Source organism: Uloborus diversus, chromosome 4, assembly GCF_026930045.1.
Source record: "Uloborus diversus isolate 005 chromosome 4, Udiv.v.3.1, whole genome shotgun sequence".
Classification (NCBI taxonomy): Eukaryota; Metazoa; Arthropoda; class Arachnida; order Araneae; family Uloboridae; genus Uloborus; species Uloborus diversus.
In genome coordinates, this window is record NC_072734.1 from 80,815,882 (window position 1) to 80,833,091 (window position 17,210).

General features: G+C 31.1%; 1 protein-coding gene across 1 annotated transcript in view; it reads left to right on the forward strand.

Annotated features, from left to right (window-relative positions):
* Positions 1–539: 539 nt before the first annotated feature.
* Positions 540–17,210, forward strand: part of LOC129220309 (uncharacterized) — a 125,830-nt gene continuing 109,159 nt past the window's right edge. Inside the window, exon 1 of the mRNA XM_054854707.1 lies at positions 540–619. Coding sequence (XP_054710682.1) covers positions 541–619 — 79 coding nt within the window. The 5' untranslated portion in view covers position 540. The remainder of the gene's footprint in view (positions 620–17,210) is intronic.

Here is a 17,210-nt window from a genome sequence, read left to right on the forward strand (position 1 = left end):
CCCCTCCCCCCGACTGAGCCCTTGTTGGAATCGTGTTTCTTTGAGAAAATGGCAGTATTTAACCGTTATTTTTAATGATTTCTGTTGAAGATTTGAGGGAAAGCGATGACTTTTTTGGATCATAGATTCTCTTCCATCCATTTCCAAACCGCACCAGACCTCAGTTCACACTTCAATTCCGTATCTCCCAATTAAGATACTCTTTCACACCCCAGTTCTTCTTTTCCATTCAGAACAAATGAACTTGAGGTAACGGAAAACGAATACAGAACCAAAGACAGCGTGAAAAAAAAGGAACTTTCTCTGCTGTTCTACTCGAAGAGAACAACTCTCTCATCCTGCCGGGTCGTGTCACCTCTGACCCTAACCTATCCAAGGACGCGGATGGAACAAGAAAAAAGGAACACTCTGGAGGAAGGGGGTCGATCGGAGACAAGAGAACCTGTTTCGGAGAAAGTTGTTAAAAAGCAACGTGTGCTGGGATCTGGGCTTCGAATCTTCAGTCGCATCCGTCGGCTGCTGACTGACTAGGTGAAGAACATGGGGACGATGATGCTGACGATACTGACTGGGGTGGCATTGCTGTCGGGTTCGGTGCTTGCGCAACACAATCAGAAAGGTGAGGTTTTGCTAATGTTTTGACAACCTCCGCCTCTATGTATATCGCTCCATCAAAAAAGTCACTTTGCCGTGTGTCCATGAATGAACTTTCGTGTCCATAAATGAACTTTTCGTTTCAAAAACTGATAAATCGGGAAAATTTATATGTCTTTAGCAATTAAACCGTTTATTTCAGAAAAAAAAAAAAAAAAAAATCAAGCACCAGTTCGAAAATTTCGAAAAATCAATTTTTATTATCAAATTAAAAATTTTTGATACGGATTATAATTTTTAAACTCAAATGAATGAACGTTCAGGTATATTTCTTTCCGTAAATAGTATCCTAATTCTTGATAAATAATTTAATACGATTAATTTTTCTTTCTGAAATTAGAAATTTTTCGTTTGACGGGTTTCTGAAGTAAAATATTCAATTAAATCAGTGATGCCCAGCCTATTGACCGCGAGCCACATTCGACCCGTTGAAGCTGATCCGTAAGGCACATTGTTTTGTTCAATGTTGCAAATCGAAAAGCACGACAGCTGACAATGTTACAAATTTGATGCCAAATATTCAGCAATTGGTTTTTGAAAAATAGATGCATTTAATAAGGAAAAGAAAAACAATTAGAACAAAAAAAATATTGGTTTTAATTTTTTCCCCCCATATCTTCCCTTGTCATTTAGAAATTTTTTTTAAATATTTTGAAATTTTATATTTGTTCTGGACTGCGAGAATCAGTTTAATATGATGTGTGGCCCTCGGGAAGAAAATTGTTTTGTACCACTGAATTAAATGACATAATCTTCGAGAATCTTCTGAATACTTTTCAGCAATTACTTTTTTCCGTTTGCTTTTTTTCTTTTCTTTTCCACCTTTCCTTTTCTTGTGTTTCCAATTTTTCATTAAATTTTCGCCTTTTCACAGCTTTTTTTTTTTTTTTTTTTTTTTTTTTTGACATCTGAACCTACAGAAAAGATAGCACTGTAAAGCTGGCGGTACAGAAAATAAGTACTTGTTACTTTTCTAAATTCTCCTACTTAAAACTGTCATAACTTTTATATAAATAAGTGTTTCTGTGAAAGACCGATGCCTGGGAAATGTCAACATTCACAGAGCAAAAACATTGGTTGAAGAATATATTTCCGGTGAATGTTGACGTTCTTCAATTTCGGTCTTTTAATGCAACATAAGCACTTTGTTCTGCTTATCTACACTTTATAGCTTGTTTATCTCTAAAATACTTATCTATTTCTCTACAATTACATATAAGGATAGCATTTAATAATTATAGGGAGGAATGTATATGTTACCATCATCTACAATATTTATCTTTTCTTCTTCCATCTTCGTACTTGCCAATTCATTTATCGTACTTAAAAGTGTCCTCTAAACCTATATATCTATTTACTTAATCCTAAGACTTGATACACATCACTCTATATTTTTATTTATCTAGCGGAAGATTCTTCTAATATCAATATACGAGAAACTGGGAAATATTGCTCTGTTTTAAGTACACACTACTCCTATTCCCACCCCAACACTTGCTGCTAACAATGTAGTGATTCTTTTTAAAGATAAAAATGTTATTTTTCACTCCTTTTGATATGATTTCACAGAGTCAAACTACTAATAATGGCTGCTAGTTTATTATTAGTTTAATTACGGTGTAGTGCTACATTTCGTGGATTTGTTCAAGATGAAAACACGATGAAACGCCTCCATGGCTATTTATTGCTGAAAAATATTTAAACATTTTTCAAGTTTTAAAACAATATGACATGAGTTTTTCGTTTGTTTCATACCAGTTCGAAAATTCTCCCATTGAGGTGAAATAAAATATTTTAAATGAATATTAATATTCTTATTGGTAATATCCATTCTTTTAATTAGCACTGTGTACGGGGTGGCTGGTACATACGCTGCCTGGTTTGTGTTTTACCCAGCTCATCAATTTTTGATCTTCGTGATTTTCAAGTTCTTTAAGCAAACAACAACTTGTTGGGCAAAGTTAAATAGTTAAGATAACTAACTTTTTCAAAATTAACAAATTCAAAGTTTGTTTTAAAAATTACTGTACATAAAGAAAGAAAATATTTTTTTGTTATAAACTTGCATTGAAACGTTATTTTTCATTTTTGGCACTAAATTGGTAGATTCAAAAAGAAAGTTGAGAAATTTTCACATTTTTTTTTAATGGGGCAAAGACAAAAATAAAACATTTTTGTAATAAAATATTTTTTAGTCGATTAAAAATATTTTTGATTGAATGAATGAGTAAATAAAAGAACGAATGAATAAAAGAAACATAATGAAACAATACGCGAATGAATAAATAAATTAATTAGTTAAAATATGAGAATTGATAAATGAGTGAATAAAATAGTGAATGAATTAGAAAACAGGGGAATGAATGAATAAATAAATGAATTTTTAAATGATGGAATTCAAATGAATTAATTGGTAAACAAATACAGAAGTTATTTAAAAATAATTGAAAAATGAAACAAAATGAACTAATTCACTTTGCCCCATCCACTTTGGCCCACATGCATTTGACTAATTGGATAAAACATTTAAAGTATATTAATTAAATAAATGCTGCACAGAACATTAATATAGGTCTCAATTAATATTGCAAATAGTGATTTTAAAAACTTAAATCTTTTTTAATAACAAAAATAAACTTTTACTTACAAAAATATAGTAAAATATTAGTATCAATTTTTGAAAATTGCTTGCATTATCAAATACTTTAATCTTAAGAGATAACTTTTTCCTGACCAAAAAAACCCTACATATATTACTACTATATAGCTAAAATATTACAAGACAGGGGGTGATAAAAACAGGGTAAATATTTCACCATTTCACTTTGCACCATATTCTTGCACTGTTATAATTTGAGCCTACCTCTCTTTTTAATGTGAAAGAATTTATCACTATATTTTTCCCGTTAGCATTTTCCTTCATTCTTTCAACATGTTGCAGCCATTGCATGATAACATGATTAAAAAAATCTGTAAGCCTTTTGTTATCAGAAATTCAAATGTTTTGTCATGGAAAACATGTTTCCTTTTTATTTGCTAATCTGTATTCTTGTTGAATACAGCATTATGATTCGAGATTCATTTTATGCTAATAAATTGAACCACTTCTTTAAATTTTAAGTAAACGCATAAGTAGGCACTTGGACTAAAAACTTGGAACTTTTGTATAATTTATTTTGCTTATTTTGTAGTGGAAAAACTAAATTTTTTTTTTTTTTTTAAACTTTCAAACAAAATTTAAGAAAGATGTCGTTTTTGACTTCCCCTACAAATTTGTTAAGAACACGATCGATTGCTTTCCCTTCTTGGTTTCTCTTGATGCGTTATTCTCGATAGAAGAAAAAATAAATTACAACTCATTTTTTCAGCTCTTAACAATATGAGAAAACTTTTCGAGGTAATGGTCAGGATTTGAAAGAAAATATACTCAAATCTGCAGTGTTTTCTTTTTTATAAATATTTTTTTTCTCACTGCGCAAAACTTTATAAATCTCCAGTCGTTCAATCTTTCATTAATAACCATTTTGAAAGAGCATTTTTCCCATTTGCGGTTAGCTTGCTCTCCTGTACTACTTTCTGACAATTTTTTTCTTTCTTACTTTTCAAAACATATTGACGATTTTATAACGGTAAACTAAAATCATTACTTTTACCACCATTTTTTCAGATAAACGGGGTGTCACTACAAGCAAAAATACCCAAGCTTAAGAGAGCAATTCTAGAAACAAATAACTGCGGGAAAAGCGACAGTGTTTACTTTTGGATGGGTAGGTTATTGCCGAGAAAGTCGGTCATGTGACTGATGGAAACGAAGAGGGATTGGTCCCGCGGGTGATGGATGGGCGCTCTTTACATTCTTTTCCTTTCGGAATTGTCTTTCTCGCCAGCCGAAAACTTAAAGCGCAATCTCCCAAGAACAACTAAACCTTTTAGTGTTTTCCCCAAGTGATGGACTGATGGTGGAAATTACGTCTAAACCAGACGTGATGTGTTAGAATAAATCTTTATATTTCCAGGTTTCGTTCCCAGACGCATAAAGATAATTTAAAAGGAAATTACACGATGGATCATTGGAATTTTAAAAGTTGCATAGTATTTTTAAAGACGTGCTGAGTAAACGATTTTGGCTTAAATTGGATATATAATTTTAGAATTAGGATTCATACTTTAGTACGAATGATTTCGTTTAAATTATTCTTTTCCCTAAACAAGGAAGAGAGATTAAACTTTTCTATGTTTTTTAATGCTCCCCCCCCCCTTTTTTTTTTGCCTTGACAACACTTCGTTAAAATTAATAACACGTATGTGCCATACGTGAATACTTTGGTTATAAGGCACTGAAATACGTATGAAGCATTATCCGAATTTTCTGTCTTTAAAACCGAAATTGTTTATTATTCGCAACTCCAGAGCTCTAATACGCTACCTTAAGGTGATTAACAATACAACCGAAAAAGGTAAAACATTCCATTCCACGTTTTTTCCTTGGGGTAAATGACAGGCTTCAGACAGTTTATGGTGAAATGTAATTTCAGAAGAATAGAAAAGAAAGCTTCCCACAAACACGATGAAAAATTACTCTCATTCACTTAGCGTCAAAGCAAGTTATAAGTTACGGCATGTGTTTGTTTTACCTTTTTCATCCGCCATTAGACAATGGCTGCAGCACCCCCTATAGTTCATTGGAGTTGCGAATTAAGACACGCAGCTTGTTGGGTTCTAATTTTGGTCATATATTTTCTTTTTCAAGAATGATCATTTTCTAGAACGGATTTTCATGTTTGAAAATTTTTAAGTGAACATTATTTTATGTTTTAAATATCATAACCAAACATTATTTTACATTTTAAATATCATAGCTAAAGATTATTTTACACTTTAAAAACTTCGCTGGAACGAATTAATATAGTTATCGTCTGCAGTATTGAGTGTTTAAAATTAATTTGTTTTTATTTCAGTTGCAGCTTCTTTAGTGGCAACCCTTGATTTCGCTTTTTTCGTTTGTTGTTAAAATTTACGAGTTTAAATTATTCTAAGAAAGATAAATTATCGTATGCGAAAACGGTTAAGTTGAATAAAATTGATTTTTTTTTTTTTTTTTTTGACGACCTAATTCTTTTTTTTTTTTTTTTTCTTTTTTGTCGAATTATTTACATTTTAAAGCAAGTTTTGAAGGAATTACCGGAACTTGGAACATACCAAATCGGCGATAAATTTCCCATCCGGCAATCATTAAGAATTTTTTACTGTGTGACTCAACTTTTGACCAAATTGTTTTCAACCAAAACGCAAGAAGAAATACATTTCTTACGAAAAAATAATCAAAAAAGAGAAGAAATCTACTACATGTCAAGTGAGAACAATAAGCAATTCGTGATTGCTCAAAAAAAAAAAAAAAAAAAAAAAAAACACATTATTTTCACTATCGGAGTGAAGTTTGAATTTCTTGTCCGTTGTGAGGTGCATTGGAAATCTGTCTTCACAGCCACGGCATTAACACGTGCAAGTAAAAGGAGCGACTCTTCGGTAAGCTATACTACAGTGGCTCCCAAAAGTGTTCGTACACTTTGAAATTTTTTAGTAAAACCAAAATAACTCAAAACTGAATTCGAATATAAAGTCCAAAATTTTTTCACATCATTCCTATGTCATTCTAAATATGACCCATTGATTTTTTTCAAAATATCGACGGATCTTCTTTTTGAAATGGGTCAGAAAACGAAGAGACAGAGAAATAACACGCCACAAAAGTCATCGTACACTCAAATATTTTCGAATAAATTCATAATTAAAATTATCATATGCCGTTTTATTAATATTTTTGCATTGTGTTGACCCTAATAAGTCATTTGGCTTTAATTTTTTGTTTATTTATTCCTTAATATATTGCTTATTACTGTAAAATGGCTGGTATTCGTAAAAAAACCGCAAAAGTCATTCAAAATTTGAATTTTTTTCCCACAGTAGGGGTAAATTGGTTAGAAATGTCTCTAAATTAGTTAATTTATTTGTTTGTGCAGTAAAGTGCTTGATAAAATGCTTTAAAGAAAGGAATCGGACCGAAAACAAAGTAAGAAAAAGTCAACCGGCAAAGTTCAAAAAACGTGATCGTAGATTTAAAGTAAAAAAAATTATGAAAAATACACATTTGAGTACTGTAAAAGTTTCTGCAGAGTTAAATGAAACATTTTACATTTAATTTTCACCTAAAATTGTTCGCCAAGTTCTTTGATTAGCTGGATTAAATGGAACCTCTTTCCGCAGAAATTTTCTTGGTCGTGCGAAAAACAGAAAGCTTACGCTTTTCGTCCAAAAATCAATGATAAATAAGCTAAAAACAGTTTAAAATAATGTTTTACTTACAGATAAAAATTAATTCAACATTTTTGGTTAAATTGTTGTATAACTGTAAGTAGAAGAAAAAATTAGGAACTTAATCTTAAGAACTTAGTTGGATCAGTTAATTAGGACGGTGAAGGTGTTTTAGTGTGAGGGTGCATATCAGCATCAGGACTTGGTAGTTTGTAATTTTTTGATGAAATAATGAATCATGTTGTTCCTTTTAATATTTTAAAAACAAATTTTGAAGTCTTAGCCAAAAATTTGGTTATTGGAAACAACTTTGTTTTTTTATCAAAATAACGATAAGAAGCACACGGTTTTCAACGTTTGCCTCTAGTGCCTTAAAAACTGTACTAAAGTTTAGAAAATACCCCTTCAATCTCCAGATTTGAACTTAATGTAACGTATTTAGAGATATCTGTAGGCTAGATTACGAAAATACGGCTTTGAAATGAAAATAGAGCTAGAAACAGTAAGATTCGAAGTGTGGTTGAACACTTACTCAGAAATTACGCAAAAAAAAAGAAAGAAAAAATAATGAAATCTATTCCCAAGCGTTCAAAAGGTGTTATGAATATTGTATGTTATTCTACTAATTAATAACTTAATCAAAAGTTAGATTATTCAATAATATATAGACATTTTATAAAGTGTACGAAGACTTTTGTGAGATAAAATTTCCGGCACTTTTCGGTTTTTGATTTAAAAAAAATTAAGTTTTAATATTTTTTAAAAACTTTTCATGCAGTTTTGTTAAAAATTGATCAGAGATCTTATAATTAAATACCTATTCCGAAATATTAATTCTAGCCAATGATTTCGGGCCGATTTCGTTGAAAGTCATAGGTGTACGAAGACTTTTGGGAGCCACTGTATAATTAAGTTTCTTGTAATTTAAGCTGACTTAATATGCATTTTATTTCCACTAGGCTCTTTTCCAGCGGTTTGTTGATAGGGATTCATGAATATTTCGACCATCGTTACATTAATTTACACGATTTTTTCGTTAGCGGAATTCAAAAGAACATAATACAACACACTAGTAAGAATTAAAAATTCCTTGCTAAATTATTAAAATAATTTATGCAACTGAGACGATGTTCTGCTACTTTTAGTGGGATTTCTGGTGGCATTAGCTGATTTAATTGTAGAAAATATAAAATTTGCATAAGGGGCCGTCTACAAGTGACATCAGGCTTTGAGGGGAAGAAAGGGGATTCGTAAAATTGTCAGTTTGTGACAAGGGGAGGGAGCAGGTGATAGGAAGTGGGACATCACACATTGTTTTGAAGGATTTGTTCATGAAAAATAGCGTGATATGTGACAAAGGAGAGGAGAGGGTAAGATGAAGCGTGACCCTTTATGACATGACAAAAAGGGAAGAGGGGTCAAAGTGTTTTTTAAAAAAGTATGACGTCATTTATGGACAGTCACTTATGATATTTTTTCCCTTTTAAAATATATCAAATTACTATAAACTGGATACATACATAGCTGCTAATGGTGAACATCGAATTGAGAAATGTGTAGAAAATTCTTTTAACGGAATTATCATTTTTAAATTTTTCTAACTCAGTGAAGTTCTTAAAAGTTTTCAGAATTTCTTGAAATAAAACTAATAATCTTCATTTTTACCACATGTTATATAACTATAGTACCACCCTATATAAATGCTATAACCATTTTTTTGTTCATCAATGATGGCAATTTTTATAATAATAATAGTTTGAAGAAGATGAAGTAGAATTTTCCAACAACAAGAAAAACATTAATAATAATAATAACAAAATAGTTTAAGAACAAAAAATCGTTTTAACAAAAATGATAATAATAACAATAATAATTTTAGTAATAATTATCACAATAATGATTTCAATAATAATAATAATAACTAAAGTTTCAGTAATAATAATATTATTATTATTAAATTGATAAAAAAATGAAATTAATAGTTAAAATAAAATATATGCAGCTGTGCATCTTTTCTTTTTAATAAAAAGCTTTCTTATTCTCACAGAAAAGCGCAGGATATAAATTCTCGAATTTCAAATGCCGTGTCGTTAGTATCCTTGAACCGTAAGAACATGGTGGATAGTCCTTACTGGGGCTTCACACCAATGGTAACAGCAACGAAATATTGGTCTTAGATTTCTGGCGCACTTCTTTATTCCTCCTAATTTATACCCCTATCTCGTGATGCCACTGACATATTTTTATATCATCATTTAAGAATATTTTCACTCTTGATGTGTTGATTGTTTGACGTCATTTGGAACATATAAATCTTCATTGTTAAACCATTATTTCATTGTTCTGTGTTCACCACAGCATTCAATTACGACAGATGCATTTTGTTGCCATCCCAATCGGCAAGAATCTACTGTAATCAGAACTTAGTTTGCATGGAAACTCAGCTCCTTCTCTTCTGTTCCCTCAGCGATTTTTTGGAAATTAAACAGTTTGCAGCAGAGTTCATCGATATTGCGCTCCGGAGCCCACCAGTATATCAATACCAAAACTGATAAATGAGGAGTTTACTTTCAAAACGGATTATATCCACTTTTGGAAAAAAAATTTTTTTTTTTTTTTCGTTTTCAGAATCTCTAGTATAAGCCCTATCGACTCATTAATTTCTTTCATCTCGAAGTGGTTTATATTTACTGTTAAAAAATACGCAAACATTGGTTTTACCACCTAAACCGTGTATAATCTATCCCGTTATTTCTCGCCAGGTCTTTCACAGCAAAGTGGAACTTCGGCTCCCTTATTTACCGGTATCCACTCATTCAGTTTCATATCAAAAGGACACATATATCCAAATTTGAATTTGGCACTTCTAATTCAGAAGCACAATAGACCTTCGTTTTCCACGGATTTATTTTACATGGTTTCGATTATACGCGGTTTAAGATTTGACACCTTTATTTTATTTTACGCGTATGAGTTTCGGTTTTACGCGGATGCAGCAATGCAAACAGACAACATTTTCCTCTCTTTCAAATTCCAAACTCCTAAAGATTGCAGATTACACGCAATAAACTGCATTTTGGCGCACTCATAACCGAACTTGGGCCCCTGAAGACATTTTATGCGATTGGTTCAGAGCTCTTTCCAGAAGTGAGATTATTAAACTCACACAATTCAGAACTTAGTGGAAGAAGAGCTTTTAGGAGTGACAAAGGAGGCGAAACCAACGAGGATACTGACGTCGATGACGCACAACCAAAAACATTCAGATTGAAAATTTTGAGCCATTCCTAGACAATAGAAATGATCTTTCTGATTTGATAGCAAAGGAAGATTCTATTTATGGAGATGACGCAAGTGATCATGGATGCGTTAATACTCTACAAAGAATTACGGAGAAAAATTCTTAATGACTGCCAAAAGACTATCATAGCCAGCTCCTCTTTATAAACAGAATACAAAATTAATTTAGGTTCATTTTATATATGTTGTGCATAAAAGTCGATATAAGTACACATTAAACTTATTATACAATTAGTCATCACTAGAATGAAGTATTTTGTTAGCTACGGAACCAAGCCCCTATTTTAACACTACTATTAGGCCTCAATTTACGCGGCATCAGGCTCGCGCCAAGCTTGATCGGCGCCATCGTGCAAATGTCTTTTGAGCGAGTTTATGCAGTGGCGTTCTGGGAAAATATAGCTAATACTTGGAGCGAGGTTCTGCAGACAAATATGATATGGAAAAAAGTACGTTTGACATTTAATTTCTTTAAAAAAAAAAGTAAATATTTAATTTTGGATTAAAAGTGTACGTTTTTACTTCACATCTCGATGTTATTTCCAGTTCAGTAGCTCCTCTGATGTGATAATGAGTTTTGGAAAAAGAAAATATTTTAAATATCAAAGTTAACGCTGCTCTAAATGTCACTCTCTAATCGCTAATTGGTGGATAATCAATCAAACCTTTCTGCCTGTCAAAATATGACAACAGGGTACTGATTACATTTCTAAATCGAAAATCATTTTCTGGTAAAATCAACAATTCTCAAATCGGAATCAATAACGAAATCGTTAAAAAGGCTTTGAATTTTTTTAAAACAAATAAATTGTGCAGAACTTTTTTTAATTTCATACGCAAATAGGGGAGGAGGGAGAATCGAGAAACTAAGATTGCAAAGCTTTCATTTCAGCACTAAAAATTTAACTTAATATATTGTGTACAATATACGCAAAAGTAAATTCACTGCAAGAACCAAAACGGGAAACAACAGTTTTTGCTCCTCGTATGCTTATAGACGTACCGAAGGAGCAAAACGCCTCTACATTTAGAAGAAAAATGCTAATGTATGCACTAATTAGAATCACGTGTTTTCAGTATAAGAGATTGCGCTTTTGAATAGCATGTTTAGAAACAAGGCAATAATTTCACTGCCACCATAAGATGAAATGAAAAGTTCAATTTTATTTTTTTGGTTGGAGATTTTTTCCCCCATTTGGAGAATAATTTTTATTGGTAAAGATTGGCGCCTTTTTGACTATGGTGCCGCCGTGTACCGCACGACCTTGCACATAGGGATGGCGCGGCTCTGCGCGGCATTTCCGTGGAACGTAACCCCCGCATAAAAGGAGGGTCTACTGTAGTTCACAAATAAAATAGTGGAGTGAGGCACTGGCTGAGCATTTCCAATCAAGCATGATACCCCTCCGTATTAAGATATCGCAGCACCTTGCGCCTTGTGCAAGTCTGTTATCAGTTAAACAAAAGCAACCTTAAATTATGATTACTAAATTAATATTAAATAATTGGTATTACTATTAAATTGTGATTAATTATTGATTAAATTGTGATTGATTGTGATAAAAATTGTGATCTATTAATACCTACAACGTTGTTATTTTAATCGGCATTGGTGGTTTCATTGTTCATACTTAAATTGGATCGAATGTCCCTTATTTTTAAATGTTCAATGAAAAGAATGAAGTAAGTAACTAGGAATAAAGTAGAGTAAAAAAAAATTATATTAACAAATGTTGAATATTTTGTTTCAGTTTGAAAGTTTATTTCTGAAGAAAATGCGTGTTTTTTTTTTTTTTTTTTTTTTTTTTGCTAAAGGGAAGATATATAATACTGTTTTACACCAAAATGGAACATATCCAAAATAAAATTACCAACTTAGGAATTCGTAGACTTATGCTAATAGTCACTTGTAATTCTACCAAAACATTGTAAAAAATTCGAAATTCTAACATTTAGTGTTTGTGCGTAAAACATGTTTTTTTTCGTTTTGTCAAAAATAAATAAATAAATAAATAAATAAATAAAAAACAAAACAAAACTGGACATAATCCGTTTTAAAAGTAAACTAGAAATTGTGTGTTTATTTGCAAAAGGGAAGATATCCACTGTTTTACACCAAAAGGGAATATATCCAAAATAAAATTGGCAGTTTAGGTCTGATAAATTGAGGAAAAATTCCTAGACTTAAGCCAATAGTCATTTGTTATTCTACCAAAACGTGAAAAATTCGAAATTCCAACAGTTAATGTTTGTGCGTAAAACGTTTTTTCGTTTTTCCAAATATATATATATATATATATATATATATATATATATATATATATATATATATATATATATATATATATATATATATATATATATATATATATATATATATATATAAACTAGATATAATCCGTTTTGAAAGTAAACTTCTCAAATAGTAATTTTCTTTCCCAAGAGAAGTTTTTACGTTTTTGGTATCATTTGCAACATAACTAACAGCTTTCCATTACCTAATAGACAGAGCTAACTGTTAAAAACTCAGGAAACTTTTCAAGTAATTTCTGCTGCAAAATAGAGTGTTTACAGTGCAGAGAAAATTTTACAGCAAATTGTACCAGAAAAAGCAAACGATTGCAGTACCAATTGGTATACCACGTGATTTACGGAGCGAAACATTCATTTTGCCTTTCCAGTGACCCTATTCAGTGTAGTGGTTAAGACGGCTGCCTTCGTCAAAGAGATCTAGGTTCGAACCCCGCTTCTCGTATTTCGTCTTTTTTGTTCAGCACAACTAGCCGTAGCGTTCTTGCTTTCTTATCAGAAAATTTTGCAATAAAATATGATTTTATGGTAAAAAATTCTGGCAACATGGATACCAATATTTCTTATCGTAAAATTTCAGGAAAATATTAACAGCATAACAGTGACAACGCATACGAGACATTTGGTAACAAACGTTCCGGTAGTGAAAACTTCGAGTACTTCCTTTTTTTTTTTTTGTCAGAACTCTGACTAATTTCATAAAATATTTAACGTTTAAATATATATTCTAATGAATATACGGCTCCTGCACCTTTTTTGATTGGAATTAAAGTCTGACCCTATAATTCATTTTCTCTTTCCTTTGTTCTTTTTTTTCTTTCTTATCATCATCTTCTTCTTCTCCCCCCCTTTTTTTTTGCAATCGACAATGAAGGGGATAAATACTCTCATGCTTTGCTATCCTTTCTTATTCCAGAGTTAAACTTTTTTGGAATTTTTCCCCTTACTGATTGGTATAATCAAGTTTAACTTAGGGTGGATTTTAAACCGCAACAAGAAGTCTTGCAACTTAGGAGAAAAAAAAATAGCCCATGTTGGACAACTTCTAAACAAAAGAAAGGTGCCGCTACCTTATACAACTATTGAACGTACTCAAAGGAACAATACCAGCTGCTAAAGGAAAAAAGTGGAATTCCTCAACGGGAAGTAATTATGATTAATAACACAAGCATCGTGACACTGTTATATAATTACTGTTACAGTAGATTCGACAACAAAAGAGACCCGCCAAGCAGAAAAAAGTACTGATAACAAACTAATTGCTACAGATTCCATATCACGCATGAAACGATTAATTTTATTTTTGTGATGAGGAAGAATTCGCGGGCGTAAGGCGGCTTAAAATCCAACCTCAAATTGATGTTTATTCTCTAATGTCACAACAATGGTGGCTTCGCATAATTGCTTTTGAAAGACAGATACAGATTTAATATGATATAACTTCTAATAAATGGTGAAATAAATTTAAGAATTTTTTTCAAAAGTAAAACAAACTCCTTGTGCGGGTATGAGAAAGAGAATCCGCAAACTTCTCTGCATTTGAGGTGACCGTTGGTCTTAGCAATGGCACTATGTATAGGCCACGCATGCTGCGTGGCTAACCAAAGAGTTTTTGACTGATTTACTTCGAACATGATGCAATAATATTCTTAAACACAGTACAATGCATTTCAATGATTTCTTGAATTATGCATTTGTCATTTCTCTGTTATAAATAGAGTTTTTTTTAATAACTTCATTTAAATGTAATCCTAGGAAATTTTGCAAGTTTTCAAAATTTTTGCTCCATTTTTAAGCATTGCTTTTCGGAGGAAAACTGTAGTTTTTTCGCCTAAAATACTGTTGTGTTCTTTGTCAATTGCAAATAAAATATGTAAAAAAATTTTCGAAATGGGACCTGAAAAAAGTGAAAACGTTGCACATTTTTAATTTCTACACCATTTCAAACCCCTTAATAATTCAAACAAGATAAACTCATTTGCCAATTAGAGCGCTTGAAAATTACTTTAAATAAAACTTTCGGCAACTTGTGATTATCAAATAAAATAGACATGCTTCCTTAATGCCAAATAACCTTGAAGACATGACCTTTAACTCATATTTCTTTGTTTTCGTTGTCATAGTATTTTTCAAAGGCATCAAATAATACGATTTTCCTTCATATGCAAGCTTCTTCTCTTAGATCTACTTGAACCTGTTCTGCGATAACCGAGAACAATTGTGCATCATCATTTAATTAGTATTATTTCGAGAAATTCATAAACTATGATGTCAGACACCAAAATACGAAGAAATTTCATGAAAAAAGAGAGAAGTGTGCGTGGACGGAAAGAAGAAAGACAGGCTGAAAAATTCAAAAGCAATTTAGTAAATTACATATTTATAACAGTTTAGTGAGAGTTGCAGATAAGCATACAAAACATTCCATTAAGAGCATTCAACGCAAATCGTTTTGTTCATTTTATTCCCTAATTAGCGAAATATATACCTCAAAACAGGATTATTCCTTTTTTAATCAACGACAATAATAATAGTGATTACAATATTTTTCACTCCAGGGTACAGAATGAAAATTTTACCTCAAAAAGTAAATAGATTTTTTATCGCTTACATTATCTTTTTGTGTTTTTACATTTTCGTAACTTGTAAAATTAACCTGATATGTTTAAATATGGTGTAAATCCTATTTAAAAATCGGCGTTTTAGCAAATATGAATGGCATCTTCATGGGTCTGAAAAAAAAAAAAAAAAACTAAACCAAACATATTAAGTAAAAGCAAACTAATAAATTGATTGGATAGGGGAGACTGGGGATACTTGATCCCCACTTTAGTTTTCAATTTTTCTGCTGCAAGTTATCAGTTTGTTTCAAAAAAAGTACGTGAAGAAAGATAATTTTTTCCTCTATCTGATAGTATTTTTTTAGTTGAAACTAAACAGATAGTTTTGGTAAAAAATGTTTTTCAATAACTTTATAAAGGGATCATGTATCCCCATATCAAGGGATACATGATCCCTTCATGGGGATTCACTTGATCCGACTGAGAAAATATGTAAACCTTTCGTTAAATCAGCTTTTTTTATGGATTTTACATACATAACTATTTATTTTACATAGCTAACATAACGTTTACTACATAATATTTCTAAAAAATAACTCTAGTTCTATTTTTTTATTAAATTATAATAAAGTGAACACAAAATAACATTGTTTTAAATTCCACAAGGACATTTGTAAAAAAAAAATGTACACAACTTAAATTAGCTTATGATGCTTTTGATCCGTAACTTATTCTCTAATACAGTTGTGAACAAGATATTTCATAAATAAAGCTAACAATTTTTTTTAAAGCAGTGCAATGAAACTAAAATTACAACAAATAAAAAAAGAAAAAGGATGACAAGCACAAAAATCAACTTATTTGCTTTTTGTCATGAAATAGTAAAATTAAAGAGTTTTATCAATTGCACAATTTTAAAATAGAAGGATGAAAAGTGTAAGCATCAGCATACTTATAGAAAAGAATGGAAAGCCTAGCATATGTTTTCAAAACCTGAAAAGTCAAATGAACAATTCGTTTGTTGTAGTTCTTAAAGTTCTGCTCAACACATCTGGATGTGTGCAACTTAACACATTCACTACAATTTACTACACTTTTGTCAAGTTTTCAGGAAAAACAGATTGATTAAGCATGTTACCTTTTTAAACTCTAGAAATCCAACTTAGCATTCTATTCGCTAATGAGTCTACATAATAGGCAACTAACGTTTTTGATGAAATCTAAGAATAGCAAAATCATTTTTTTTTTTCATTCAAACAAGGATTTGACATTTGTTTCAACTTGTTCAAGCTCATTTGGGTGATCAAAACACAACTCATCAGTCGAGTTAGTTTATGTTTAGATATTTGAGGTGTTATGTGGGTTACAAGTGCGAACTGATATTTTTATTGTTTACCCTATTTACTGCAGTGGCTATGTAAATCTATCACTCATACTATAATAAATTTTATTATGTTAATATGGTTTTGAATGTTTAAAGTTAATGTCAACTAAGTAAACAACAATTATATTGTTTTCAGTGTGTTTATATTGTCATTATGGATACTTGATCCCTGGGATTATGTATCCCTCTAAAGAAAGGGATCAAGTATCCCTAATATGCGATTTTTACAAACATACTTGTTATACTATTAACAATCAGTGGCAATTTACTAAAAATATGTCTCAGTTATAAAAGACTGTCTATACTTTAACATCACACTTCAATATTTTTTTTAAATTGTATATATTGAATAATGTAAACTTCAGAATGTTTTCCTAAAAAAAGTTTCCCTTGACACATTCTGACAGTCATTCCTTGAACACAAACAAAATGATTAAGGTGAAAAAACAACGTAAATAAAGCACAAATAGTCGAGAAAAATTTTCTCGAATATTTGTGCTTTATTTACGTTGTTTTTTCACCTTAATCATATTGTAGCACAAAGCTTATATGATAATTTTTCACAAACAAAATGGCTGAAAAAAACAAAGTGTTGCCAGATTTTATGTACAAGTATAACTTTAACGTAATTCTCAGGTTTCAAATCTCTATTTAATGATTTTGGTACATTTTTGGCTATGGAATCATGT